This window comes from Argopecten irradians, chromosome 2, assembly GCF_041381155.1.
Source record: "Argopecten irradians isolate NY chromosome 2, Ai_NY, whole genome shotgun sequence".
Classification (NCBI taxonomy): Eukaryota; Metazoa; Mollusca; class Bivalvia; order Pectinida; family Pectinidae; genus Argopecten; species Argopecten irradians.
Genome location: NC_091135.1, coordinates 6,523,706 through 6,541,222, shown reverse-complemented (window position 1 = coordinate 6,541,222; position 17,517 = coordinate 6,523,706). Strand labels below are relative to the sequence as shown.

The 17,517-nt window shown below is 34.4% G+C and overlaps 1 protein-coding gene across 5 annotated transcripts in view; it reads left to right on the top strand.

Annotated features, from left to right (window-relative positions):
- The window catches only part of LOC138314266 (NACHT and WD repeat domain-containing protein 2-like), a 36,863-nt gene that overhangs the window by 13,367 nt on the left and 5,979 nt on the right, over positions 1–17,517 (top strand). Inside the window, exons 5-24 of one of the 5 annotated variants that reach the window (XM_069254515.1) lie at positions 436–551; positions 2,651–2,862; positions 3,234–3,368; positions 4,582–4,710; positions 5,210–5,221; positions 6,052–6,069; positions 7,776–7,984; positions 8,299–8,444; positions 8,889–8,991; positions 9,546–9,563; positions 10,871–11,083; positions 11,418–11,748; positions 12,292–12,444; positions 12,783–12,929; positions 13,350–13,566; positions 14,156–14,312; positions 14,897–15,071; positions 15,271–15,636; positions 16,194–16,448; positions 16,880–17,150. In XM_069254515.1, the coding sequence (XP_069110616.1) occupies positions 436–551; positions 2,651–2,862; positions 3,234–3,368; positions 4,582–4,710; positions 5,210–5,221; positions 6,052–6,069; positions 7,776–7,984; positions 8,299–8,444; positions 8,889–8,991; positions 9,546–9,563; positions 10,871–11,083; positions 11,418–11,748; positions 12,292–12,444; positions 12,783–12,929; positions 13,350–13,566; positions 14,156–14,312; positions 14,897–15,071; positions 15,271–15,636; positions 16,194–16,448; positions 16,880–17,150 (3,383 nt within the window). The remainder of the gene's footprint in view (positions 1–435; positions 552–2,650; positions 2,863–3,233; positions 3,369–4,581; positions 4,711–5,209; positions 5,222–6,051; positions 6,070–7,775; positions 7,985–8,298; positions 8,445–8,888; positions 8,992–9,545; positions 9,564–10,870; positions 11,084–11,417; positions 11,749–12,291; positions 12,445–12,782; positions 12,930–13,349; positions 13,567–14,155; positions 14,313–14,896; positions 15,072–15,270; positions 15,637–16,193; positions 16,449–16,879; positions 17,151–17,517) is intronic. The other 4 variants (XM_069254516.1, XM_069254518.1, XM_069254517.1 and 1 more) reach the window with 4 other exon arrangements.

Here is a 17,517-nt window from a genome sequence, read left to right as displayed (position 1 = left end):
GGCTAACTTTATGGTGAGTAAACACTCAACAGGGGCTAACTTTATGGTGAGTAAACTCTCAATTGGGCCTAAATTTGTGGTGAGTAAATCTCTCAGCATGGCCTAACTTTGTAGTGAGTAAAAACTCTGAACCAGGCCTTACTTTGTGGTGATAAAAACTTTCAATTTAGCCTAACTCAAACGGAATCCTCAGCATTTTTTCATATTCTAAGAGACTTAAGATTTAATATACCTCAGCTTGTGATACCAATCTGGCTTTTTCAGGGTTTTGTTTTATTTCCAGTCTCTTTTATGATATTCTTGACAGTAATTGAAAAAAGCAAACATGTTTGTATATACTTTTAATTTCATTTATTCGTACACGTTTATAATATGAGAAATCTAGCTGTTTTTTTGTACATCTGTACTGAATTAAAGAACAATTGCTTCTTGTAGACTCTTCTGTCACACAAGTATGGCTACAGATCCCTGACAAGGGAAATTGATGCTGAGGAATTTGATAAAATATTTGCGGTTATTGAATCAACTGAAGCTAAAGAATTACTGCAAAAGTAAGTTACATATTAGATAGCATAATAGGTAAAACACCAGTCGTGATTTATCTGAGATTCTCAGTTGTATCAGGGCTACAAATTGAAACCGTATGGAAGGTAGTATTCACAGATTATTGCATGGAAATCTGAACCGTCTTTTCGTATGCTTAGTTTTGATATGACCTTAAACTATAATACATATTGTTTCAATAGTTACTGTTAAAATGAAACTTAGACATGCCTGAGTGGATTCAATTTATACTATATTAAATTGTACGTAAATGACAGATTGAATTATTGTGCTTCCAAGTTAATGTTCTTTGAAGTGCAGATTCATTATTTGAGGAAGATCTGAAAAGAGCAGAAAAAGAATGATTCCTGGTTATGGATGTAGCAGCATAGTCCAATCTGCAGGTTTTTAATGGAAGTGCTGAGTAGGTAGTGAAGCTGCATAATCCAATCTGTAGCTTTTTGTAGATGTGCTGAATGGGTAGTGAAGCTGCATAATCCAATTTGTAGCTTTTTGTAGATGTGCTGAATGGGAGGTGAAGCTGTATAATCCAATCTGTAGTTTTTTGTGGATGTGCTGAATGGGTAGTGAAGCTGTATAATCCAATCTGTAGTTTTTTGTAGATGTGCTGAATGGGTAGTGAAGCTGTATAATCCAATTTGTAGCTTTTTGTAGATGTGCTGAATGGGAAGTGAAGCTGTATAATCCAATCTGTAGCTTTTTTGTGGATGTGCTGAATGGATAGTGAAGCTGTATAATCCAATTTGCAGCTTTTTTGTGGATGTGCTGAATGGGTAGTGAAGCTGTATAATCCAATTTGTAGCTTTTTTTGTGGATATGCTGAATGGGTATTGCAGCTGTATAATCCAATTTGTATTTTTTTGTGGATGTGCTGAATGGGAAGTGAAGCTGTATAATCCAATTTGTAGCTTTTTTTTGTGAATTTGCTGAATTGGTATTGCAGCTGTATAATCCAATTTGTAGTTTTTTGTGGATGTGCTGAATGGGCAGTGAAGCTGTATAATCCAATTTGTAGTTTTTTGTGGATGTGCTGAATGGATAGTGAAGCTGTATAATCCAATCTGTAGTTTTTTGTGGATGTGCTGAATGGGTAGTGAAGCTGTATAATCCAATTTGCAGCTTTTTTGTGGATGTGCTGAATGGGTAGTGAAGCTGTATAATCCAATTTGTAGCTTTTTTGTGGATGTGCTGAATGGGTAGTGAAGCTGTATAATCCAATTTGTAGCTTTTTTTGTGGATATGCTGAATGGGTATTGCAGCTGTATAATCCAATTTGTAGTTTTTTGTGGATGTGCTGAATGGGTAGTGAAGCTGTATAATCCAATCTGTAGTTTTTTTGTGGATGTGCTGAATGGGTAGTGAAGCTGTATAATCCAATTTGTAGTTTTTTGTGGATGTATAGAATGGGTAGTGAAGCTGAATAATCCAATTTGTAGTTTTTATGCAGATGAGTAACATCTCTTCCTAATGTAATTTAGTTCTAGGAATATTGGGTTAGCCTGCTCTTGAACTGGTGACTGTCCTGTTTTCTCTTGCCACAACATTTGGTGGCAGTTGTGGTCTGCTCTAGCTTGGGTGACTGCTTTGTTGTCTTCTCCTGCCTCAGTATTTAGTGGCAGTGGTGGTCTGCTCTAGGACGGGTGACTGCTCTGTTATTTTTACTGGCCTCATCATTTGGCGGCACCGGTGGTGTGCTCTTGGACGGGTGACTGCTCTATTGTTTTCTTCCGCCCCAGCATATGATGGCAGTGTTGCCTTGCTTTTGGATGGCTGGCTGCGCTGTTGTTTTCTCTTACCTGAACATTTGGTGGCAGCGATGGTCTGCTCTTGGATGTGTAAATGCATGCTCTGTTGTTTTTCCTGCCCCTGCATTTGGTGGGAGGTGGATGGGTGACTGATCTGTTGTTTCCTCCTGTCCCATCGTTTAGTGGCAGTGGTGGTCTGCTCTTGAAAAGGTTAATGCTTTGTTGTTTTCTCCTGTCCCAGCATTTGGTGGTAGTGATGGTCCATCTACGGTGTGTCGCCTATCTGGCCTCTCCATGATTTTTGTTGTGTTTCATATACTACCGTTATTTTAATCCAAAAGGTGGTACAGAAAGGACAACAATGCTGTCCCTCCCATGTATCTACTCTCCCCAATCAGTAAACATCTACCAGACTTCATCAGCAGCAACAAGGACGCCAGTAAAGAAGCAAAAACAAAATGGTGGCAAGAAAGTGATATCATGCAAGCTGCACTGGAGTCGTCAGCAGAACAGGCCCTGGGGGTAGAGGCAGCCAAAAAATATATTATCTCAGGTATTGTCAAATAATATATTGTTTATATATAATAAATTACTTGTAATCAAGAATATAATTATTTGGCATATAAGCGTTGATATTACTTCTTTGACCCATCAACATAAATGTAATATAATTATACAGTAAAGCTTGTCTAAAACTGACTGAATTTCACTGGAACCAGGATATTTTACTGGTATGGTCAGGTCCCAGATTATACAGGTTTTAAATAAACAAAATCACTTAACATGAATTTAAAAAAAAGAAAGCTTTATTTCCCCCTGCATGAACACGATCTTATTGATAATGCCGAATATTATCTTTTTATATAGGAAGGTATTGTGCATTTGATGAGTTTTATTGAGCACTTTGTTACATCTGACTTATAGTGACAGAAAAAGAGATCCAGATGGGTCTGTTATCTCTAGATAAGGAGAAAGCAGGGAAGACCTGTTTATGGTTTAACAGGGTAATCAAGAACATAGACAAATTGGAGGCTAACTACCAACTGTCAAGATACATGGGTGAGTAGTTCTGATACAGTTGTTGTGTGGTTTTTATTTATTAACAACTTATACTAATATCTAAAGTTGTGTCAGGTTTGGTGGATGGAGGTATTTAAAATGGAGTTCTTAAAACCTAAAACATCAATGTTATTGAAGGGCAGGGAGTTAGTAACTCAGTGGCTTCATCTTCTCATTATGTATTTTATTAATTTCACAATGATTCTGTAGATCATTATGAAGTTCGTTGTAGTATAGATATGACTAAAATAACAGTGGAACAAACTAAGTTTGGAATCGGTTGTAATGAAATTCAGCTTATTTTGAAATAAATTATATTATCCCATAACTATGCATGTATCACAATGGAAAAACCATGTGATAAATTCCATAGCAGTTGGTTATCATTTATGTTTACACACTCCACCTACGGCGCCTCTGACGGTCAATTCCAAGATCTCTTGATTTCAATTGGCTTTGAACTTGGGGCTACTTTTCATAGCGCATTTTCTTTTAAATAACATTATATTTACTGTTTAACAGGTAGCTGCTTATTCAAAGTATCAAACAATAGAAAATTGGCTATCTAAGCACTACATTTTATCGCTAAAGATATCACTACACAATATATGGTGCTAAGTTTGTCTGAATGAAGATGAGAAAATGGTCACACGGTATAAATATAGAGCTAACGTTATGGGATAAATAAGTTCCACAAGGCGTGACTGTTGTTTATCATGTTTATCTAAACTCTTGTAGTTAATTTTCAAATTTTTAAAGATTATTATGAAGTTAGTTGTAGTATAGATATGACTAAAAAATACAGTGGAACCAACTTAGTTTGGAATCGGTTGTAATGAAATTCAGCTTATTTTGAAATAAATTATATTATCCCATCATATATGTCCATTGTCTTCTTTATTGATTATGTATCTTTCATTGGTTATATTAAAATCTTGATATTTTGAAGAGACTTTCCATTCCTTGAGGACTTCGATATAGCTTGGTTCTTCAACTGTATATGATAATAGAATAAAATAATATTGATTCTCTTTTATAATAACGATTAATGCTGTCAATGCATCATGAATTTATCATTAAAATTAAAATTATATCAGGAGGTTTAAATGGAGGAATTTTTCATATAATGGTTTTGTTTGTTTCCTTTTAATCAAAATAAACAATACAAAAATCAAAATGGTCTTACAATGTCTTATTTTTTTATTGTTTACAGAATGCCTTGGACCAGAAGATAAAGTTCACAAGGCACAAGAATTACTATACGACTTAAAACAACGGCAGATTGCCGAGTGTCTTCCACAAAAAAACATAATTTCTTATTCTGTTTCTTGGACGGATAAAGGTATATACAATTTACTTCTAACCACCAAAATAAATTTAAAATGATTTAGCTTTTGTGTCTTATTGATGGAATGCTTCTTTTTATGCCAAAAATTATTATAGAGAAATTATTTAATATTATACTGCTTTTTTACACCAAAATATGTTTTAAAAGCTACTAGACTAGAGTTCACGATATTGCTGCAGCACTTTCATTTTGCTTACAGCTGCTTGGTATATTAATATTATTGAATGAAACATATTTTAGATTATTTTTTCAAATTCGATGCTAAAAACTATTTCTGAATTCATGTTTGTGATTTCATGTGTTTGTGAGCACGCCATCATATTTCCATGGGAATGACTTTTATCATATATATCCAAACATTTGACATCGCATTCGGCTTAATTATTACCATCAAAAGCAAATAATAAGACTTAATAGATATTTTCTAATAAAATAACTGATAAATGATTTTCATTCAATCATTGTTGTAATTGTGGTGTCTATTATTTTACAGGTTCATTGAGTGGTAAATGTTTTTTTTGTAGATTCTATTAAGTTAAATTGTGTGTCTGAATTATATTTCAACAATAATTAAAATTCACTAGTGTTGGTCATGGTACAGAACTCCTTTTGAAAGGTTGCATTCATAATCTTGCACATATTTGTTAAGAATGGTGTTTGTGGATTTTTCTTTAAATTATTACCTAATATTCATTTTTAGAGTACTGCTTGAATGACTAATAAGATTAAAGGGAATCAAGTGGGTTATGAAGTATCAATTTAAAATTGCTTTGTTTATTTGCTTTTAATTAAAAAATATAATTCTAATTAATGTGTGAAAATATTAAAAATGACAAATTATAATAGCAGTATTGATATTAAAAAGGGTTAATGATCTTTATCTGAAATACTGTGAACCAACCTTTATTTCGCGGCTACTAAATTTCGCGATTTCAATTTAAAAAAAAAAGTTCGCGAAGATTAACTTTTGCGAATTTGAAAATTAAATGCAAATATATCATGTATATATCATTATAAGCGAGGTTTATATGCATTCGTGGAGATAAACCTTCGCGAATTTACTATGATCGCGAAATTCTCGAAAGTAAATCGCACGCGAAAAAAAGTTGGTTTACAGTATCTGACTCAGCATTGTATTTTGTCTGATTAAGACCAGAGTTATATATATGCATATATTTCTATTTTTTTCTACATTATACCCAGAAATTATATCTTTCGGTTTATGTGAGCTATAGAAAACAATGGATCTGAGGATATCCCTGCATGACATTAGTATCTTTCTAACCTTGCTTGTATATTTTGGCTTGTATGGATGACAACATTTTATTATTTCAGGAGAAATCAAACATGATGGTACATGTATAGTTTATTCTCTGTGATTAACATGTCGGACATTGACTAAACTGATTGTGTTTCCTGAATTCTCCCACACTAAATTACTGACAGATATATTGAACTTTCAAAAATAAAACTTTTACCATATGGTAGAATATTGGTGATAGAAAATATGATTTGGATTAAAAAATAAATATGTTATATTACATCAATTAAAAAACAGATTCAAATTCCAATGGAACTTAATATTGGCTCTGTAATTATTTAATAGAATAATACTTTGTGGATTTCTGTGGATTTCGTAAGATGAAAATCAGCAGAGGAAGTATATATTATGTGATTTATAATTTATGCTCTGAATTTAATAAAGTAGTAAGTGTGGGAGAAAGACCTTCAACATATCTGATTGTCTAATCTATCTATCAAACACTATATATTTCTGAGCTCTGTTGTTGAATGTACATTTCAAAATTGTAGTTAAATAACAAGGTTGTTTAATTAATAATTAATCAAGGTCATGATGATCAAACTTTCATACTTCTTTCACTCGTAATGACACACTTTTCTCTCTACAGTTGATTAAAACATTGAAATATTATATTGATAAAACATACTGTGAAAAAACTTAAATCATTATTTATTCATATAACATTAGAATTATTGAATCTAAAGTTTCAGACATTAATTTGCCATATTGGAACTGAGGTTTGAATGTATCTTAATGGGTTAGTCAGTTCAAACTAAAACAAAAATCTTTCTATTAATAAGGATATTTCTACTAAAACAAATTTCTCTAAGCTGTGATATTTTCAATGTAAGAATTTTTTGAATGTATTTAATGTCGTGGTAAGGAATGAGATATAGAGGGGAGACAAGGGAGATAATTAGAGTGATACTGTGCTCATTATTTAATTGTCATTGTTCTTATTCACTCTGAGAAATAATTTGTTGAAAAGCAATTAATTTGATTAGAAAACTAATATTCTGAAAAAAAATCTTTAATACATTAGTGATTCACTTATAAGAATTACCTAGAGTCCTGTACACCACAATGAAGTAACAATAAATAATTAATATTTTAGCATGCATATTTTCAACATTCCGTGTAATTATTGATGCCAAGATGTTGCAAACTCTTTCTAGCTAACACTTAACGAATCAAACACAAAATGTTGCTATTTCATGTTAAAATTATATAAATGTTATATTTTCTCCTTTTGAATAAATTTGTTGTACTATTAAACATTTAAAGAAAGACTAATATTTTTTAAAAACCAAATACATTATTAAATTACAGCAACGATTTAGCTTTAACAATTTTAGTCCACCAAATCATTTCAATGAACCAGTATTTTCAATGTCTAAATGAGTTTCGCATGTCTATCCTGTAACATTGAGTCTCAATTCAAGTGCAGACAGGAGTATATTGCACTTAAGGAACATTGATGATTTATGACAAAACATTTTAAAACTTAAGTTTTTTATATCATTTAAGAAAAAAAAATGATACTACGCCATGTATTTAGCAAAGCCTCCTCCCATTTTGATACTATGAAAGTTAGAAATTGAAATCTTTCTATTAAATGTTTTTTAATCAGTTTGAAATAAAGGTAAATATTAATTTAATTGGGATGATGTATATATACAACATATATTTAGATCTAGAACCAGGAGGGATTATATAATGATACAAGTACTATATAATATATGTATAATTGGTGCAGGTATAAATCCGGTGGTAACTGAACATAAAAAGTACCTGAAGAAGTTGGCAGACGACTTTGTGAAGGCGGTGACAGACATGATCTCGGCCAGTATAAAGGAGAGAGAGGCCTCACCTAACACTGACCCACTTTACGCAGAATGTCTACAGCATATCCGCTTCTCTCAGCAAAAGTGTGCCAACTTCCATGGCAGAGAGACAACTCTGGGGGTAAAATAATCATCATTGTTTGATCCTTAAATTAATATAATTGATATGTTTTTGTAATGTTATTTGCCAAACATAATTGTGGATGATATTTTTTCACATGTAACACACACTCAAAATTAGATCTACCTGGCTACATTTGGCAAAAGCAAATACATTTTAATGGTAATGAATTTGATGCCAAAACTAGGCCACTGTGACCTACATGAAATTGAGTACTGTTTTTCATTTTAATGCAATGTGGTCGGTTTTCAGCTACTCATGCAATTCAGCTTGTAGTGAATGTTGACTAGACTATTAGAGCGATTCTGTTACAGAAAATCAAGACTTACTTGACCACACAGAACCAAAAGCCACTGGTCATCCATGGAATGTCTGGATGTGGCAAAACCTCCATCATGGCTATGGCCGCCAAACTGGTTCCTAGTTGGATGAATAACACTGAGCCTGTCGTCATTATCAGGTTGGTAATTTGTTTTTTAGTGAATGCCATGCTGTGATCTGAAATGAACTTTTCATAATTAGTATGTATGATTTGTTGCCATGACGTTTTCTGATGAAAATTTTCTTAAGGTGCTATTTTCTCTCTTATTCTTGCTTTATTCTTTGTGTGTAATTTTGTTTTAATATTTCTTGCTCTTTTTGATTTTGGCTGAATCTTTTAAGATTATCCAGTATAGCAGGTTCAAGAATGAATTTTATGTGTGTTACATTAAATTATCATGGCCGCAAAATTTCAGTCACTAATGTTTTCAAAATGTACCGTTTTGAGCATTAAAATTCAGTAAGTTGATTTATTTTCAAAATCACAACAACATTGACTCAGAGAACCTATAAACAAGTCGAACAGTTTTTAGAATGGAAAGTATTGATTAGCTGATAATTTGGTTATTTATTTCTGTTGTAGATTTTTAGGGACGACACCTGACAGTTCTAACATCAACGGTCTCCTGATGAGCATCATACAGCAGATCAATATCATCTATGGCTACCAGATTGATGTGCCAGAGGTAAATAACTGTCGTGTGTTTGGATTAGTAAGGGGAAGTAACTAACATTGTCATGTCTTCTAAACAATCATAATTTAAGTGTCATTCAAATCTGAAATCCATTAAATTAAGTATGGAGGGTAAATTATATCTATGAGTGATATATTTAGAGTTAAGTGGGGAGGAAGGATACTTGAGAAATTCATAGTAAAATAGAGTAATTCAAATGAATAAATTGGTATTCAAGGTAATAACTCACTGATAAGTAAGATTGAAGATTTGTTTGTTGATTACTTAACATCCTATTAACAGCCCAGGGCCATTAAAGAACCTAGGAGAGTAGTTCACTTCGATAACATAGACTTAAGGGGAGGGGCTTATAAACCATAGTTAAGGGGAAGTAATTTTGTTTAAAAAATTGGGATTCCTCGTCTTCAGCAATCTCTTCCCATAATAATAATTTGCATTTTGTGTGAGATATTTCACAATGTTTTCAATAGATTGAATAACACGGTCAATAGAGAAATGTAAGTGTATATGATAATATCTTTGTTGCTGACGACTATTTGTTACAGATTGTGGACAGTGGAAAGGTCAGGTTTGGGTTGTGTGAACAGAAAGCTTTTCTTTCACAGAGTGCATTTACCCGTATAGAATAATGTTTTCAAATTTGATACCATTGGTACAAGGTTTAATATGATTTCTGTGTTGAATTCCAAAGTTAACATTCGAATAACATTTGGCTTAAAACGGTGCCAATATTAAATAGCGTTTCATGGCACAACATCCTATTAATTAATCACATGTCAAAGTTTCTAAATACCCAATGACTATCAGGTTTTCGGAAGCGATTGCCTCATTTGATATTCCGTATTTGCATGCTACTCAGTTTTTTGTTCTTGGAACTACATGTATATGTATTACTTATTACAACATCAGTTTATGCAGGAAATTGATATGTCGTTCACGGGTCCCTCGAAAAATACAATGTAAGACGCCAATATTGTTCACAAATATTTATTCCCAAGAGGAGATAACTCTATGACATGCAAATACAGAATGTTGTGGTTTAAAGATATGTTCACAATATATATATATATATATATATATTGGCCCTTATAAACCTTGAAAAGGATGCATGCATTACTTTGCTGTACCTATTGCCATTATTGAACATTATATTAAGATGGACATATTATATTGAGATTGATATATATTCCAAAAGTATGGATTTTGTTAATGATTCTGTTGCCATCCTTCTTCATTCTCCTCTTTCACAGCAGCTTTATACCTAAATACCACAAACTTAAGGAGCTTTTGATTCTATGTTGTATCCACCTTATTGTTATATATGCATGCTCCTTTTACCCATCTAGCATACAGAAATATCTGTGCCAGTGTCTTCATCATTGTAAGCGAAAATGTTTTCGCGGAATTTGTTACAATTCAAGAGAATCTGATTATGAATATTATTTCAACATATTGATTCTACAATGAGTTAGGGAATGGAAGGAACTAGGTTGGTCATATATAACCAGAGTTAGTACTCTATTAAACAAAATCGCCATATTTCAAATTGGAGGGTTTTATAAGGTCAAGCCAAAACCTGGTCTCACTATATGGTTATGATTCTTTATCTCCCATAAAAGACAATGATGGAAAGTGAAACTCCCACTACAGTCGCATGGGGTCCAGGAATAAGACCTATTACAGAATGTATATGGAGGGAGAAGTCTAGCAAGACTGGATATGGTCAATTATCAATGACTTAAAATCTGATTAACTTTTACTTTGAAGGTCATACTAGTCGCTATACTCTTCTCATTTCCCTTTTTCTGTGATTGGGTTGAACTTCATTTTAATATGTAAAGTAAACGTTCTACTTTCCAATCACTGATAGGACTTGACAGACTTGATCAAGGAACTGCAGTTTGCTCTCCGTCACGCTAGACCTAGCAGACCAATCGTACTCATGCTTGACTCACTAGATCAACTAGACCCTACCAACAATGCTCGCGCACTACAATGGCTACCCACAATTTTAAACGCCAGTGTTAAGGTCATTGTGTCAACACTGGAGGATGATATATACGAGTGTTACCCTAAACTACAGGTACTTATTATATAAATTAATATAACTAGCGACACAAGAGTAAAGTCATGAAGGTTGAAAAATTATAACGGGGTCAGTCAAAATTTAGACAGCATACCAAATTTTGATTAAGACAACGTTTCCATCTTTAAGCCGTGTGAATAAATATAAATGAATGAAAGGTAGACGAATTTAAAGGCATAAGTAACACCTGGTCTTTAAGCACATCTATCATGAACATCGCTCTATGCATGAACTCTAAGAAAACTGAAATATATTTATGTCATAAATTTGCCACTTTAGGGTTCTTTAAAAATGTTAACAAAATATCTTATTACCTGTTATTTTGTTTCAGCAAAAACTAAAGGATCCCAGTCTATTTGTTCCTGTTCCTGTTCTGGAGAAGAAAGACGTCAATAATATCTTAGACAGTTGGTTGAAGTCAAACAAACGCACACTGACCGCTGAACAGCGCAGTATTGTCACTGAGGCTTTTGACAAGTGTCCAATCCCATTGTTCCTGAAGCTTTCCTTCGACGAGGCATGTAAGTGGAATTCCTTCTCCTCTGTGGACGAAACAAGACTTCAGGCTACGGTGCGGGACAGCATCAATATGTTGTACTCCCGATTGGAAGTGAGGCACGGTGAAATCTTTGTCTCTCATGCACTTGGCTACCTTACTACTGGTGAGTCGTTCAGTTTCAGTGTTAATTTTCATTCAGTTTGAAGAAAAACTATTTTCACAATTAGGCTTTACTTGTGTTTTTCTGTTTTGTGTCAATTTGATTTTCTGAAACGTACCAGCCAGCAATACAAAAACACATAAGAAAATAATTATAAAGTTTTCTGAAAGAACTGATTTTAAAAGCTTTTCAAATGTTCCATTGGTATTGGATATGTGAAATATTCTCCAAATTGTATTTCATTGCAAGCTGTTTAGTATCAATAGACCTTTGACGTTTGTATAAAGTATTACTTTTCCTGTTGCACATGTCTTGTATTGCTCAGTTCCAAAGACAATATCTGTGTTTGTTACATCTGTTTTGATTCCAAATCATTGATAATGTTGATACATTATTGCTTTCATTCCAGTTTCATGCAAAATAATATAAACCAAAAGAAAGTTTGCACATGTAATGTTTCAGGAGATCTGGATTTTGAAAATAATAAAGTATAATATAATGAAACTGAGTTTCTATTGAATCAGACATAAAATACTCACTTTGCAGCAACCAGCGGCCTGTCAGAGTCAGAACTAGAAGACGTTCTATCATGTGATGATGTTGTCCTTAATGATGTGTATGTGTACTGGACTCCACCCATACGGCGTCTGCCCCCACTCCTATTGGTCCGCCTGAGGACAGATCTACAGGAATACATAGGTAAGATGTATTTTATAAAGCGTTTCATCGGGTCATCCCTCCTCATATCCCTTGCTCTCACTGGAGTTGGTCCGGGTGTAGATATATATATATCTCAAGAATATAGGATGTATACCGAGTCTCAATCTCTCCCTGCTTGATTTACAGGTTACATAAAATACATCGTTGGCAAAGGACTTTCTACAGACGTTACATCAAACGTATTTACTCCCCCCGTAAGAAATAATCATAGGTAGATATTAACCTTTATATGTGGAAGCACCAAAGTTCAAAATAAGAAGTCGTTAAGTTAATTAAGAACTTATTTGATTATGCTAACTGCCTGTTACATGTTTCAGTGGAGAGGGGAGCTGATGGTGTTCGAGTAATGTACTGGTATCATCGACAGTTCATAGAAGCCGCACGGTCACGCTACTGTGGAGACAAGATCACACGTCACCTCCACACCGGATTGGCGGAGTTCTTCAGTGGCACATGGAGCAAAGGTCAGTTTCAAGGTCAAAACCGTATCAAAGTAGACTGTATCGAGGAAAGCAAATGTGATAAGACATAAAGCAGCGGACAAAGTTCCATACAAATGAACAAGGGTGAAATACATGTATCATTAAAGAGACAGAGTTTGTTAATATGAAGGTCAGTATAATATAATAGACAAATATTCATACCAAAGGACAAGGGTCAGCTATCAAAAATTATAGGCCAGTTCTCAGTTTAGTATCAATGAAGTCAAATGGCGATGTTAAAGGTACTAAGAGTCAGATAAAAAGGCCATATGTCAAGTCAAATATAGGTAAAGGACGGAACCATGCTTTTAACGTAATGTCATACATGTATCTTTATACATAATATAATCTTTATGAATAGCATTCCTATATTTATTGTTGCAATGGTAACATTTTTCTAAGGTAACAAAAAGCCCTACACAGATCGATCAGGGAAATCCGGATTAGAAGACCGTCACGTGGCAGCTCAGCCAATGAAATATGGCGATACATACAACGTTCGGAAAATGAACAATCTTCCATTCCATCGAATAATGGCTGGCCATCTGGAGGAGGTTAAGATGGAATGTTTAGCCAACTTCCATTTTCTACTGACCAAGCTTGTTTCTACATCAGTCAGGTCCGTTTTAACCTGATACTTTTACCTAGCTCAAATACAAAACACGTCAAAGTATGTACAGATATCTCTTATTGGTAAAAGAGGTCATTTGGGAACAACTTTTCTTTTACCTTGGACAAGAATATCCACAATTTCATCGGTTTGATATTTTGTTATCCCACCCAAGGGTAAAGACAAGCTACACAAGTTCTTTGCTCGTGCTCTCATAGGGTAAAAGAAAAAGAATCATTCACACTTTTTTGGGGTGTGACTGGATATCTCAACCCTCAGGATAAGACTCTTAAGCTATCAAACTCTCAGCAAAGCCTCGTATTTGACAACTCCAGAATCTTACCCCTTGGGTTGAGAACATTCTGTCTCACTCAAAGGGGGTATAATATTCTATAAGTTCATGACCACCCTCTGATACTCTTTCAGGCTGATCAAGTGGGAGAAAGACCCGTGCTTCAAAAATCGTCATCATGAACATTCATTTTCTTTGTTTAGATTGAAATATTATACTGCAAAGTGGTAACAGTAACGCTGATACGTGGTGATACATTTATGTGTTGAATTTTGTGTAAATAGATATATTTTGTTGCTCTGGCAGGAATGTGGTGTACGACTATCAGGCGGCTAAAAAAGAGCTGCCACAGGACTATGCTGTGGAGATGCTACATGACTGTATGCAGCTGTCACAACAAGCTCTTATATACGACCCCTATCAGTTGGCACCTCAATTTCTCATACGGCTGGCAGGAGAACAGGTATGTCATAAGTAAAGATAATTATATGTCGACTGAAACCACAAATCGACTGAAAGAGAAGGTAGATATTGCATACACTTAAACACAGATATATCAGTTTTCTCTCTTAAGGCTCTCAGTAATGTTACGTACAAACTGGTATCACAGACCTTCACATAGCTTTTGGGACTGAATGGATAAATCAAATAAGATTGAGTCATATGGTCATATTTCAAAGTGATGTTGATGCATTAGAGAGAATGTGTTGGCTATCAATAAAGACCATCATATGTCTGTTAGGGGAGTATTATAATATGTCAAAGTGCATGGATAGGATGCAAGTATTGGGATATAAAAATTCCACCCGGATGCTAATAACTACGTGAGGGAATCTACATACATATATTCATATGCTTTTAAACCTGTTGAATGATATATTCTTATAAAATGGTACTGACTGACAGCGAGGGAAATTATTTTGACTGTCCACACCATGAAATGATTATGGCTTGATAAGTTTATTACTATCACTAATATTGCGCCCCATGTAAGAACCATATATCTTAGCATCAATGTTATATAAGTAAATTTAATTCTTCTCACAGAATCCAGAACTGCTTCAGTTTTGTTCCCAGTGTAAGAAATATCCGTCTCCATACCTTTATCCTGACAAAGATATCCTGATCAAGCCTGGGGGTCAGATGGTGTACATGCTGTCAGAACACACGGCTGCTGTGACCGGTCTGGACATGACACAGGACGGCAAAACTATCGCTACGTGTATGGGTCCTTGATAACTAGATTTTGCTTATTGAAGTCAGTCATAACATTGTATCTTAAATCACCTTGTAATTAAACATATTTTGATGATCTTAAGAGTCGCGTGTATATATCAAATTATAGTATATTCAAAGCTTTCAACGATCAGACCCTAAAGCTTGCTATGAAATATTGGCTCAAATTGTTTAAACGATTGCAGGTGCGGATGATGACGAACAGAGTGTTAAAACATGGAACGTTGAAGATGGAACGTTAATTAAATCCTTCAATAAGTTAGGGGAAGGTCCAGATCATGTCACGTTTATAGCCAATGATTCGATGATCCTTGTGGAGTATGCCAAAAACATGAAGGCCATTCAACTGTCAGGGGAGGTGGCTTATACCTTAAACCACTCATCGGGGGCTTACACACCGGCTGGCAAGGACAGATGTTCCCTGGCCATCTTCAAAGGCAAGGTCGGGGCTCTGTTTGATGCCTACACCGGCAAGAAAACGGATGTGACGTTTTTACAGAAATCTAGTCCAATGAGAGATATTGCGTCTAGCAACCCCAGTGTCATATCTGGTAAGTGTCATAATATTTATAATATCACGCATACTAATTGGTGTTACTTGTTCTCATACCTTTAACACTGTGCGTTCCTGATAAAATATGTGTGGACAGATTAAATTTATTTTCAAAGATTGTTTTATCAAATAGTTGCACTGACCAATTTGACCTTTTAACTACCAATTTTTCTCTGTGGTGCAAATGGGTCTCTAACAAATTCTGTTATATTAAATCTAAACCAAATTTTGCAGAAATAGTTATTTGCAAGATTCGAAGGACTGCTGACAGTCATATTTTCTATAAAATTTATAAAAAAAGATATTTACTGGAATGTTCTGCTTGTTACCCGCGAGCTATTAACAAATATGCAAAACAATTTGTTTAACCCCATGCGGCTTATACTTATAGAGTATCATTATAAACTAGAATATGATTTCCAATTCAAAGTGGTAAATACAGATGAAGTCAGACATGGAATAGAGAAAATGAATACCGCATTACATATTTTCTTTTGCCTTCAAGACTTCAGATTTGAATGCAGTTAGGTTAGTCACCAATGTTTTTACTTGTAGGAAGTGAGAGGTATATTGTAGTTGTGGATGAGGATTGGTACCGCATCAGTGTGATAGATATAGAACAGAAGACCATGTCCAACTGGGTGGTGGTATTTGAACCCCCACCGCCAGATGACGACGAAGCTGATGATAGAACAATAGATGCTGTGGCTATCACTCCAGACCAGACTAGCGTGGTGGTATCTAACTATACAGATAACGACTTAAACTTTTACAGCCTCGAGACCCTTCAGAGGACCCGAGTCATTAAGGGTAAAATCAGTATTGTCATGCACTTCGTTCAATGTAAAAACATTTGTTATGTAAAATGCTATTTAAAAAAATCAAAAGCTCAGGTTTTCTTGCATTTTGATATCCATCATATTTTGGGGTATATGCTATTTTATTTTCAATTAAGGATTAATTAACCTCAAAATACGAAGCACGATGACTTGGTAACATGATGGAATAGGTTATTTCACTTTTCTTTACGATTGCACTGCTCTTTTTATCTCCTCTGTGTAGTTTTTATGCATGCATGAGACTAATACACTTCTAGATGTCAATCCAAAATGAGGGATTGGGTAAGAATCGGATATATATTCCATTGGACCATCTGGCCACTGACTCTATCAATACATGGATTCTGCATTCGAAGTTGTCAGTTCCGAGATTAATTCAATATCGGATGGTTTCTTTTTCAGGAAATGAACAAGACTTTTGCGATACTTATCGTTTCACTCCTGATGGAAAGCGACTTTACTTCAAGCATGACAACGGCATCGTTGTATATGACCTTGATAAGGAAGAACGAAGTGAAGTTTTACCTCACCCCTCAACTGTAAATGGCGTGATCTGTCGATCGTGGAAGACACTGGCCACAATATCCGAGGACACGGCAGTTAGAATCTGGGATATCACGAAACCAGAGAAACAGCAACAAACAGAGAGCTCTTCTTTAGGCGACAAAGTCATGTAGGTTTATTGGTTTATACTAGTATGTTTAGCCTTCATCGTTTGAAATATGCCACTTAAATCAAGTACGAATTTGATATCCATATTCCTCAAATGAGATGGACCTTACATCACATACATTTGTAATCACGTGTTGAAAAGAACTGAGGACTTCCAAATAACACGTATACTAAAACAAAGGATTTTAGGCTATCCGTACAAAGACTTTTTGAAAGAACTTGTACGAAAATGATAAATTTGGTTATAATGTGTTTTATGGCTACATAAAAAAAGTCAGCTGATTAATAATTAAATTATAATAAACAATTAAAATCCATGATACAAGACAGGATATGAATATATGTTGAGAATTATCATAATGTACAGG